This window comes from Saccostrea cucullata, unplaced genomic scaffold (genome assembly GCF_032062105.1).
Source record: "Saccostrea cucullata isolate Sc308-1 unplaced genomic scaffold, CSIRO_AGI_Scuc_v1 ctg40, whole genome shotgun sequence".
Lineage (NCBI taxonomy): Eukaryota > Metazoa > Mollusca > Bivalvia > Ostreida > Ostreidae > Saccostrea > Saccostrea cuccullata.
The window spans coordinates 545,001-558,308 of NW_026933337.1; the positions used below are offsets into that span (position 1 = coordinate 545,001).

The 13,308-nt window shown below is 34.2% G+C and overlaps 2 protein-coding genes across 2 annotated transcripts; one reads left to right on the plus strand and one right to left on the minus strand.

Annotated features, from left to right (window-relative positions):
• Nucleotides 1–2,973: 2,973 nt before the first annotated feature.
• On the plus strand, nt 2,974–7,624 carry LOC134238031 (uncharacterized). Its single transcript, XM_062720168.1, has 9 exons — nt 2,974–3,496; nt 3,846–4,106; nt 4,497–4,723; nt 5,355–5,520; nt 5,642–5,746; nt 6,038–6,158; nt 6,488–6,609; nt 6,784–7,027; nt 7,321–7,624. Exons 1-9 carry the CDS (start codon nt 3,070–3,072, stop codon nt 7,514–7,516), a joined length of 1,869 nt encoding a protein of 622 aa, XP_062576152.1. The 5' UTR covers nt 2,974–3,069; the 3' UTR covers nt 7,517–7,624.
• A 2,537-nt stretch (nt 7,625–10,161) lies between these two features.
• LOC134238033 (uncharacterized) lies at nt 10,162–11,158 on the minus strand. Its single transcript, XM_062720170.1, has 2 exons — nt 10,899–11,158; nt 10,162–10,778 (listed from the first exon to the last, which is right to left on the minus strand). The coding sequence occupies exons 1-2, from the start codon at nt 11,122–11,124 to the stop codon at nt 10,639–10,641; spliced, it is 366 nt and encodes a 121-aa protein (XP_062576154.1). The 5' UTR covers nt 11,125–11,158; the 3' UTR covers nt 10,162–10,638.
• Between the last annotated feature and the right edge of the window lie 2,150 nt (nt 11,159–13,308).

Sequence of the window (13,308 nt, forward strand, 5' to 3'; positions counted from 1 at the left end):
TTAATATTGATTACATGTCTAGAAATACATGTACATGTATGCTCTTTAAGACTACCGTTTGCTATTTTTTTTAGTCTTTCTTGATACAATGACCCTGTCAGCAAGTTCATCTTACCATTGAGTCAAGTGCTGACTGACGTTTTTTCATACTTATTGTTAGTCCATTATTTATACTCTGAATTGACGACGGATTGTTCATTATTTTCCGATCATGACAAGAAACACACGGCGGGTGTGACCGGTCGAAAGGGGATACTCACTCCTCCATAGTATCTGATACCATCTCTGATGTTTTGGAGGTCCGTGTTTTCTCTGCTCCTATATTGGTATTGTTTTATGGACTTTTGAGCTTGAATACAGTTCCTTATCTCCACGTGTTTCTGGTTTCCTCATTCCTGTACCTTATCATTTGTTAAAAATAGCTTGGTGTATTGTTATCATATCCAGAAACTTTCGTTTGCTATTTCTCCTGTTTTTCTTGCTGCATGATTTCCTTATTTTTGACAATATCAGAAATGACATGTAATAACTTCCCAAAAATAGGGAGATATTTTATATTCTGGACGGAAATATTTTAAATTTTTATGATTCTGTACCAAATTATTTGTTTTAAACTTTGGATAAATATTAAAGAAGAAAAATGGGTGTTTGCAAACATGTAAAGAAAGTGATTGGAGCCATTTTAACCTTAGGAAGTATTGAAAAACCAGTAAGACGCCATGAACGTGAGAGAAGCGACGGACGTTTATTTTGTCTTCTCGCTTCGACCAGTTGCATAGCTTTTCTATTACCAGTCGTCGAAGTTTTTGGTAAACCAAATTATTTAACGGGAAATATAGACGCCAAGTCGTATCTCATCATTCAGTTCAGTATCGGTAGCGTTTTTGTGCTGTCTATCATCGTGTGGTCGGTTTTGATTATTCTTTTAAAACGGAAACCGTATGTTTATTTGCAATCATCAGTACCAGAATTCGACCCTGGTGCAGAAGTTATCAAAATGTTTTTGATGGGCTTCACAGTTGCAATAATTATAAGCCAAGGGTTAAATTTCGTGGTGGATATTGATTGTTTGGAATATTTTCTGGACTATCACTATATTTGTACAGCAATTCAAAGATGCCTTGAAATTCTGTTTTGTTTTGTTCAAACGTTGGCTTTGATTTTTCTGTCTGGATGTAAATTTCAAAATAACCTAAAACTCAACTACTGTTTTTCCATAACAATGCTAACGAACGCTATTTTGTGGATGTATACTAGTCACTATACGGGAGAAAACCATCTGCATAAATCTTTAACAAATAAAACAGACATCCCAGACGTCATTTTATGCTACTGGAATTCAACGATATTTAGAGATATCCTAAAACCAACAACTGGGCTGAATTTGCAATTGCATCTAATATATTTCATCTTTTGTTTTGCTCTAATTTCACAAACATTCCCCGCAGTTCATGCAGGATCAGAAAGAAAGGAAAATAATTCAGTTCAGGGAGAACCCGAAGAAAGCGTGGATGGTGTACAACCAAGAAACTACGTCAAAAGTGTTATAGTTGGAATATTCGGCCTCGTTTCCTTCCTTCCCTCTGTAGCAATTTTTATTCTTTTAGAGTTTTTGGTTCCAAAAGACACAGAAACAAGCGACAATATGCGGAAAGGTTTCTTTATGACTGCAGATATTCCAATGTTAGTGATGATCTTATTTGTTTTTCGTGGGTTTTATTTGACCAAAGACTATACTTATCTGCCTTCCCATTATAAGAAATGTGAGGGAAAACGATTTCACAATGACATATTTTTCATAGCTTGCTCTGCAGGACATGTTTCAATGTGCGTCTATCTTATCTATGTGTACTCAAATTCTCTCATTGCTTTATATAGCGCGATACTAAAAGTCTGCGAAATTTTACAAATATATTATCAAACAATACTCTTGATGAAATTAAGAAGAATGACCATTTATCCCCTGAAAAATATCAGAAATGTTGCATTATATCTTATGATAGGAAACCTAATCATCTGGGTGAATTATCTGTACTTACTTACCTTAGGTACTCCAAGTGGATTTTTCGATGCTCAGAAAACGTGGCTGAAACTTCGTCAAACCATTTTACCATTTGTATTTCAGCATCGTTTTCTTTCCTTCATTTACTTTTACAGAGTTTTTAGATTTTCTTGTAAAGATTGATTTTGCAATGAATTTACACTGAACTTATTTATTTTTTATTAATTCAACAAATCGGTAATATCTTTAAAAATTGAAAATACTACCTTGAAATTATCCAAAAAATTTTTTTTTTCATTATTATTCCTTGAAAATTAAAATTATCAAAAAAATAATTTTTTTTTAAAGGAAAAAATTATTTATGTCATTGAATATTTGGAGAATAAATAAATATGATATTTCGAAGATTGTTTTCAGAAATATTTCCTTATATCAAAATGAAAATTAACATTGCTCGGAGAAGAAAGTTTACAACGTTTTATAAATATTGTTTAAATTTCTCATATTTATTTTATTTATTTAAGCTTTCTAATAATAAAAATACAAAAAGAGAAGTTTCCTGACGACCTTGCCATTTTTTTAAAGCCATACACTGAAAGAAATACCTAGTAGACTGACTTAGTTGATTTAACTTGTGTGAGAATTTCAAATATTTTTCCAAGTTAAAAATAGTATTGGGTAAAGAAGATACCTATAGTGAAAGTTACTAATTAATTGTAGATTTACTAATGTTATCTAGTAATTCTACTTTTGAGGTAGTGATTGTATGGACTGTCAATTTACTAGTCTTCTTTGTTACTTCCACTAGTTTTTTTTTTTTTTTCAGTGTATAAAAAATCAAATTTCCTGAGAAAATTGTGACGAAAAGGTTTGAAAAATGTATCCTCAATTTTTATTTAAGGAATACATGTGAAAATTTTAATCTCAATTAGTGAGTGGAATTGTCAACTAACATTTGGTTTCAACAGTTCGACATTAAACTAAGCCAAATTATGCCACTGATACTAGATAGCACTTGAAGGATTAACTGATAAGCGCACTGGCAGTACAATAACTAGAATTGGTATATGGGTACCATGTGGAATGCAAATCAGTTTTCATTTTTCGTCTTCTTAATAATTTCCAATCAGATTCTAACATTGACAGCAAATCAATGTGTAAAATTGTTAAATGACAATTGTTCAAAGGGACCAGGGTCTTACAATTCCACGGTGTTTCCGAATGTTCTCGGACATTTGGATTTTTCACACGCTGAGATCGAATTCAATCAGTTTCTGCCATTGATAACCTCGTTCTGCAGTCAGTCTTTACTTCCATTCCTGTGCAGTGTCTACTTCCCTAAATGTAATGAGCAGACGACACAAATTTTGCCGCCATGTACCACGGAATGTGTGAAGTCTTTTGCTGAATGTTCATTTCTTTTTTCGTTTTATGGATTTAATTGGCCATCCAAGCTCAGCTGTGACCGTTTTGCTGTTGGGAACCACTGTCCACGTAATTAAATTAGTTAATTAAAAGATTTATTCAAGCTTAAGTTTACTTTCACTTACTGATCATGATTTAAATATTTCGATAAGCAAAATATTAATGACCAATGATAAAATATTTTATCTCCTTACATAACGGTTTTACTACTTATGATAATTCTTACATTTCTTGGTATTGAAAGACGTATTGAATAGTGTAAAAAACAGGTTAAGCAAAAGTTAAATAATTGCAGAGACAAATACGATTTTAAATGTATGTGACCTCTGTTTTTTTGGAAATCAAAATTTCAATGGTTCTCTGGATGGGTTTGGATGGGTTTGAAAATGACATGTAACTCCAAATTTCTCTGTAACAGAACCCGATGTGTCTACCTGCTCGACAGATGTCACTAAAATCACAGAAAAACCATGTATCCAATACATCAAGAGGGCAGCAACAAACACCTCCACGTACTGGTTCGGTGCACCTTACAAGTCTGTGTGCCCAAAAGGAAGCTCGACGTCATTCAACTGCACTAACGCTAGAGAGGATTCAGTCGATAGCATTGCAAGCCGTCTTAGATTGGACCTTACCAAACTTGACCGAACAATCAACATTACTTACACATATGGAGAAGGTAAAGAGGAACATTTATCGATACACATAATAAGTAGTGACATCCCATTCTATGTTTTAAGGACCTGGATGAAGCATAAGCAAATCTGGGTCAATGTTATGTTTTATAATCAGTCATTTGGTATACATATAATTAATATAACGGACAACTTATACTTATGTACCATGAATACAAAACTTTTTTTTTCCTTTTGAACATCATTTTTTTAAAAGACAGCTTTGAAAAAGTAACTTTTGTCTTTAATGTATTCAATAGAATTCAATAGCTATCTAATAAAGACTTGGTATAAATTTCTTAGGTATTTTTCAAGCTATAAAGTTATAAAATACATAGTTGATATCCTAAACATGAGAAATACTTTTATTTAAATACATCTGCATTGATTTTTAGGGTCATATTCAACGTGTGGGTCGAAGATCAGAGTATGGAATGGCAATTATCTTGAAGTTAAACCCGGTGATGGAGTTTATAAATCCTATGATGTACATTTATTTCCAAAAGTTCAGTGGCATTCTGCAAAGAGTGAATTTGACACCCTTGTTATTTATGATGTTGGAAATATGTATGTTCACGGAATATTTGTCAATATTGCACAAGGTGTAGTTTCGTCTGGGCAAGTAAGTCTGAAGTTAGTAAATCTTTTGATGATCATACTAGTAATTATTTTTTTAAAACGTGTTAACACTTTGACATACATAAAAAATGATGGTTTCATCATATTTACGTTTCAACGATTGTATTGATAAATCAAATAATATTAGATGTGTATCATATTTAATAATTTTCTTTTCATTTTACATGTTTTATTTCATTAATTTTCAAAAGCATGATAGCGGACTTTTTTTTACAATTAAAATCTTACAACAGGGAAAGACAACATTTTCTGACGTTAGGTTAAGGTTAGACGAGACGTTCCTCAAAATCTGTTTTGTATATCTTCGTAATGTATGAAAAATATTCAAAATTTTAATAACATTGTGATTTCTAAACCAGTTTCTGAACATTTCTAAAAAATCCAAACACTTAAATATTTGAAATTGGAAAATTATTTTTCTTCATCAAAGGATTATATAAGAAAATCAAATAATATTAGAAATGTATAATATTCAATTTTTTGTAAGTAAACATGTTTAAGTAGCAATACTTCAATGACAAACTCTTAGAAAAATTTATCTATTATTAAGGAACGTCTCGTCTGTCCTTAAATATATAAATATATAAAGAACCTACAATATGTATCTGTTTTAGACAATAAAACCATATTTACATCCGATCCCACCACAAACGGAGCCTAATCCATTTGCTTTCATTGTGTATAAACAATCTAACGCTATCACCATCTCAGATTCTACAAAGCAAACGCTACAACAAACGTCGGACCTGGGGGCTGTTGTTACTGCTCTTGGATTGACAGGTTTTTTATGGAGTTTATTCACGCATACGTTTCTTTCTTTCATAGAATTCAATAAATCGCTGATTCTATACTTGTCAATATATGTTCAGATTGATAGTTTGCTTTGATGTATATTGGACAGGTCCAGTTGCTTTGAACTGGATAAATGTGGTACGGGATCCCTATGCCATTCAGGCTTTAATGGATCTACACATTGCCGATTTATGTCCATATTTTGAGACGGAAGGTAATTTTTTTTTGATATTGAATAATTTTAACAAATCGAAAATAATTTTTAAAAATATCCTTAATTTCGATTACCGATATATCAAATACCATGGATATCCCGATGTTATTTGGGAATATTGAAACTACGGATATCTCGTTTTTTCTTGGGTCTATTGAGTTCGTGATAAAGAAGTTTGACGTTATTTTTGCCAAAATTGATTTATCTTTAACAAAGACTACATTGAGCCATTTATCAACCATCTTGTGAAAATTTATTTTTTAAAAAAAAGATCTCACCTATGACTTTTAGTACTGCTGAAACACAACCGTCCATTTATTCCAAAGGCCACGGAATTGAACGTCTCTTTGTCTGTTACCTTCAATCCATCTGACATAACTTTTGATTCTTGCTGTTCATCATATACTCAAACGTGAGTTTTGAAATTCAATCAATTTTCTTGATTTTTATTAAGGAAACGTATACTTTTATGTTACCTGTAAGACTTTATTGCGTCATTAGTAAAATATTAGTCATTTTCTTCCAGACTAATGTTGAATGTTTGCATATATGTATACTTTTCATATTTCATGATTGCACATGTTCAATGGACACGACCTTTAACCTATACGTTTCTGAACTTCTTTGCAAGAACGAGTCCCTGATTGTAATAGTATTATAAATTGTGTGTCATTTGTAGAAGAATTCTCATTAGCAATATTCTCTCATAATATCTTACCTTTCTCTATAATCCATTTCTAGAGCGAAAACAATCACCTTGAATTCGACAGCCACCACATATGTAAATACTGCTGACGTTCGCACCGCGGCTGTTCCGTCTATCAGTTTCACAAAAGCCGGGGTATTAGCGCAATCCAAAATTAGTAAGAAAGTAAATTTCATGTACATGTATATAATTGTATCTTTCTTTATAAACTTTTAGATTGTTCTATAAGTAAAATGCAAATTTACGGAGAAAGGGCATGGATATATAAAGTTTAGTTTTAAAACAGAGAATTTCCTTTTCATTCTGATCATGATTACCATAATGCTTGCAGCCGACACTTACACACTTATTTGCCTTGATCCCGATGTATCTGCTAGCCATGCACCAGTTGTTCACTGGATGGTTACCAATATCCCAGACGGCAACATTCAAAATGGACAGATTGTTCTGCCATATATAGGACCGATGCCCTCAGCAGGCAAGAATCACACCTACTACTTCTTGCTATATAAGCAGGCGTCTCCAGTTGATGGCAGCAATCTCAGTGGCTATGTGGGACAAAATTGTCAGAGCAGGTAAGTTATTTTCGCTATCGACAACACTGTCAAGGTTTACTTTCCCTGTTGTCTGGTAGGTATTATACTTTTGAGTAGACAAATTTTCAGGGCCGTTAGAAAGTAACTGCAGAACTTTAGTGTTATGGATTTATATACAAGTCTTTGACAACATGGCAAGGCAGGTAAAGATTGCAGTCTTCTCTCCTTTCTATTTTCTTCATTGTAACCGCGCCTTTTTGTCGCTGTTTTAAAGATTTATTAAAGTTATGTACAAAAAATTGTTGTAGAAAGTTGTTCACTTTTCGTTGTAGATGTTCGTTCGAGATAAACAGATTCGTAACAGACAAACAGTTGACCCTGAGTGGTGCGCGATGGATGAATGCGCATTATGACCCATATGTACGTCATCTTTATACGACTCTGCGTGGATTGGATGAACATTCCGTCTGTCATGGCGTCAAAGGTTATCATGCTCATTGTAACGAAGGGGTTGTGGTTGTAGGGTAAATCTAAATTAAAAATTCAGGTACAAAGATGTCTTGCTGTATTTTCTTTTAATCAAAAAATTGATATGTTTATACATACACAAGTGTTTGCTTAAAGCTGAACACGAATCGTAAATGGCATTCGCCATTTTCGATAATATCTACGATATCAGCACCGGGGTTAATGCTCTTTGCATTCGTTACACCTGGTTGCTTTATTGCCATGAGTATCGGCGTGGAATGGCAACCCGTGTTCGTGCTGGTTATTTTGTTTTAACTCTGCTACATTTTGTTGCAGTTACGTGTACCTATGTTTGTTTGAATACTGCATTAACCACACAACCCCGAAACTACAGTCTTACATCCCAGAATTCGTAGAAATTTGGGAGCACATTTAAAAATACTAGTATCTGATTGCTCAACAAGTACACTGTTATGATATTAAAGATATGCTTGGGTTTCTGATTGACAATACCTGATTGGAGATCGAGCCTTCCAATAATCTGCATGTCGGACCTCCCATGGGTACCGATTACGCCCCGTTATCAGCAAACCAATTTTTGTATTTATATAGAGCAAGATTCATTCAGAATTGTATACATGAAAAAAATGCTTTGGCCTTCATATAATTACCACCGTATATCAATGATGTATTATCAATTGACAAAAGTTACTCCCATTCATGTGTTGACTCAATTCATCTCAGCGAGATTAAAATAAAAGCACACAGAGTATGGCACTTAAGAAATCATAGTCTAGTTAGTATAGTATGCCTGGGCATCAACGATAGTGGGAAACATGGGATACTTTGCATAATGGGCGAAGCCCGTTATGCATAATTTATCCCATATTTCCCACTATCGTTGATGACTCTGGCATACTATACGAACTAGGCAGTGATTCCTTATATTTCCATGTCATTGCGAAATAGAATTGTAGATTTAGACTTTAAAAATGTAGACATATATTTAAATTACACGAGGACTTCCATGCCAGTTTCAATAGTCCTCGCCCACTGACGTCAAACACAAAGGCAGTAGCACGAGATTTACATGCATATTCGGCCGCCTTAGCGTCAGATACAGAAACAGATGCGTACGAAATTTGCATGCATATTAGGCCTCCTTTGCTCCTGACCTATCGACCTGCCTAATTTACATTCCGGTAAAATTATCAAGAAATCAACTCCGCTAACTTTTAAAGAGTTATCACAGAGAAGAAATGGAAATATATCTGTTTCGTTTCATATTCTACTATAGAAAAAACGTTATAGTAATCCAAGTGTATAGCTTTATGATAAACGTGATGACTTCAACATTTAAATCGTTAACTTTCCTTACTTGTTTAGCAACATATTCTTCACACTTTGCATATGAGAGTTATGTCTCTCAGTTGATTCGATACGCACGTACTTGCTCTGGTTGGAATGGGATGCTCACTCCTCGATGGCAACTGATCCGATCTCTCATGTTTTAGAGATCCGTGTTTGCTCTGCCTCTGATTTGTACTGTTTGAATGGACTTTTTAAGCTTGAATACTGTTTGTCATCTCTATGTTTTCAGTTCAAGTTTAAATTCTGTAAAATTGAATTGTATACCAATCCATTAATGTGAGATTATTAATAATGGACAATGAAACTAATCAAATTCAAAGATTGATGCCAGGGACTCTGCTACAAAATTTTGTGCGATAATTTCTTTTCACCTTTTTTTCAGTATGCGTTTTGGTATTTTTAAATTGTAAATATATTTTGTTTGATTCGTCAAAGCCTTTTTCAGTGTTGTGTATTTACCTGCATTTGTTTCATGTTTAGTTACCTGTAGCTTAATTTTTTTCATGCCCCGGTAAACGAAGTTTCGGGGGGGGGGGGGGGATATTTGTAGGTTTTGCCGTGTCCGTCCTTCTGTCTGTCAGCAAAAACTTTAACCACCTTGCCAAAAACTTCAGAATAACTTAGGCTATGACTTTCATACTTCACATATGTATTCCTTGTCACAAGACCTTTACTAGGGTTTTATCAACAACTTTGACCCTTTCACCTTGACCTTGGAGTTTGACATAATTTAAAAAAAACGTTAACCTTGGTCATACCTTTTGAACTGTTAAAGCTAGGGTTTTCATACTTCAAATGTGTAATCCTTGAGACAAGACCTTTCTTTAGAAACAAACAACTTTGACCTTGATCTAGGAGTTTGACCTTTTTTTAAAAAAACTTTATCTTTGGAATACCTTTTGAACAGGTGGTGCTACGACTTTCATATTTCATAATTGTATTTCTTGTGAGAAGGCCTTACTTTCAATTTGGGCACCAACATATTTGATTTGCATTTGAAAAAGTTCAACCTTCGCTATGATGCCATACGAGGGCATCAGTGTTTCACAAACGCATTTTGTTTTCTCTTTCTTTCACTTAATGATTTCGATATTCATTATATTTTCAATATGTTAATCACCGATAAGCAATCAAATTATCATGCATGCGTTTAAAAGTTCAATGCTGCAGAATTTTTAAATTATAAAAACCTCAATTTTTGACAGATACTTTAAAGTTTATAAGCAATAAAAAATGATTATGTTAATTCCCATTCATTACATTCGTTCTTTAAAAATAACAGAATCCTGTTCCAGCATCGAAAAGGAAAAAGAAAGAAAACACAAATATACAGGACTTGCAATCAATTTATTAATCATTGGAATAATAGAATTTTGAAAAGAGAGGACAACGGAGCTTTTGGACATCTCTAAACGGATGATTCATTTACAATTTAGAAGTTTTTGACGAGGAACCCCCATCCCTGATCACTGACGGGATGGGTGTTCCAACGTAATACCCATTCCTGATTCCTGACGGAATGAGTATTTATAGAGCCAAAGTTCCGAAAGACGTGAACATTTTGGTATGGTTAAATTTTGTTTCGCAAAGCTAGCCTTAGCTCTGTCTCCAAGGCCCCACATTGCGAAAAGAAAGATTCCACAGGGAAAAAAATAAGTCGAAAATTGAAATACTAGAATTAAAAGCAAACAATTACAGAGCAGATAAAGAGCTCGGGTGTCCCCTCTTTGGTCCCAAAACTTTTCAATCACAAGCTTCAAAATAATAATTAACATAAATTTATCCATTTATGAAAAGAGTTCAGATCCAATTTATTCAGCCATGATGTTGACATATTTCTCGAGCCTCTCCATCTCCTTGTGAGCCACTTCAATCTCTTTCTGGATACGGGCTTCCTCTCTGTTCTGCTGTGCCCGCTCCTGCTTCTCGATCTGGGCTTTTTTCTTAGATTCTGTTAATTAATAAAATAAAGTATTTTGACTGGAAACCTCAAGCCCAAGGAATATAGCGAAAAATAGTGTATGGGAAAAAAATAAAATAAATGTTTGACATGTACACCTATTCTACCTACCTCTCCATTTTTCAAAGTCTTCCTTTTTGTTGTTCTCAAGCAATCTGGGTGGAGCCATCTTTGGGGTTTCCTCTGAAACGAAGGTAAGATCAAAGGCCACACCGCCTTTCTTTTTTGTTACTTCCTCTGTAACCATTGCACGTCGTACTTTCTCGTACGCATCCATCTCTTCCTTCATCACGCCCACTTTGTTATTTCTGGCAAAACAACTCTGAAAAAGACCCATGATCTTTTGAGAGCGGCAATGGTTGTATCTAACAACGATTGATTGTGACGTCACAATACCTTTATTTGTTTTTGACGTCATGGATTTACAATCGGATGGCACCGCTCTTTTTCGTTGCATACTAGATGGAAAAGGGAGAGGTAAAATCATGACGTCAAAAACAATTATCTTTATTGTGACGTCACAATCATTCATCAGGACCTTTGTTGTTAGATACAACCATTGCCGCTGTCAAAAGATCATGGGTCTTTTTCAGAGTTGTCTTGCCAGAAATAACAAAGTGGGCGTGATGAAGGAAGAGATGGAGGCGTACGAGAAAGTACGACGTACAATGGTTACAGAGGAAGTAACAAAAAAGAAAGGCGGTGTGGCCTTTGATCTTACCTTCGTTTCAGAGGAAACCCCAAAGATGCCTCCAGCCAGATTGATTGAAAACAAAAAGGAGGATTTTGAAAAATGGAGAGGTAGATAGAGTATATGTGTACATGTATTTATTTTATTTGAGTTTTTCTTTTACATTGTTTTTTCACAATATGGCTTGGGCTTGGGGTTTTTAGTTTAAAAAAACACAATATTATAATGTACTTTATCTTATTTTAAAATTAACAGAGGCTCAAGAAAAGGCACAAGCCGAGAGGCAGGAGCGGGCACAGCAGAACAGAGAGGAAGCCCGTATCCAGAAAGAGATTGAAGTGGCCCACAAGGAGATGGAGAGGCTCGAGAAATATGTGAATTTCACTGACGAACAAATTGGATCTGACTGAATTCTTTTAATAAACCATAAATTGATGGTAACGAATATTTTCAAACTTGTGATTGAAAAGTTTTAAGACCAAGAGGAGACACCCGAGCTCTTTATCTGCTCTGTAATTGTTTGGCTTTTAAATCTAGTATTTCCATTTTTGACTTATTTTTTTTATTCTCTGTGGAATCTTTCTTTTCGCAATGTGGGGCCTTGGAGATAGATCTAAGACTAACGTTGTGATACAAAATTTAAATATTCCAAAATGTTCACGTCTTTCGGAACTTTGGCCTTATAAGTACCCATTCCGTAAGGGATCAGGGATGGGGGTTCCTCGTCAAAAACTTCTAAATTGTAAATGAATCATCCATTTAGAGATGTCCTACAGCCCCGTTGTCCTCTCTTTTCAAAATTCTGTTATTCCAATGTTTAATAAACCAATTATTTGCAAATCCTACATTTGTGTTTTTCTTTGTTTTCCTGACCAAAATAGTAGACTAAGTTGGGATTTAAATAAATAGGTCCAAAATTGAAAACTATGTTGGGATTTAAATAAATAGGTCCATTGGGATTTCCATTGTGATTTGTTGTTTCACGTTCCATTCGAGAATTTTTCTCTCATAAAGAGATAATTTTAATACTCGTATATGACCATATATACAAATGTACCTTCCATTTTGAAAAGAAAATAATCTATGCGAGATTCTTTGAGTGAACTGAACTGGTATTTCTAAGATTATAAGCTTGTTATCAATTTTACATTTGTATACTAAATTACCCTCAACTTACTGATATGATCTTGTCAAGGTCATGACCCATCCTCAGGACATGAACAATTAATCTCTGTTCTAAGTATGATCTTACAACGATTCTACATTACAAAGTTAAATAAATTTCTTTTCGTTTTTAAAAAGTAGAAAAATATGCGTGTCCCTCGATGGATTTGAACCGGGGACCTTTGATTCTTGGAGCTTTCGTTCATTCCACTGGACCAGGGCTTGCAAGTATTGTGTATTTAAATTAATTTTGATGTTGGCAATTTGAGTGGCACTATTTTGTTTATCGTAGTAAGTTGCATGCATTCGGTTTAGGGTATTTAAATCTTGGAATCGGCTATTGTAATCACTCGACAAAAGTTAGCCAACGACTTACAAGTTTTCCCGATGCCTGACTTTGTTGAAAGTCGCCATTACGCACGTGCTGAATTGTAGACTTTAAAAGTCCACATACATCTTCAGGAGGGCCAATTGCCTTTTTTGGAAATGCCGATTTATCCAAATATTTTTCAACGTTGAGGCTTACCAGTTGTTTGCATATAAGTTCGAATAAGAGGATTTGGAGTCCAGGACAGCATTTTCAACAAAAGCAGATAAGAATTTTGATATTAAGTTTGCTAATCACTATGAAAGGTTTATATAATTAATAATTTATAATTCTTTTAT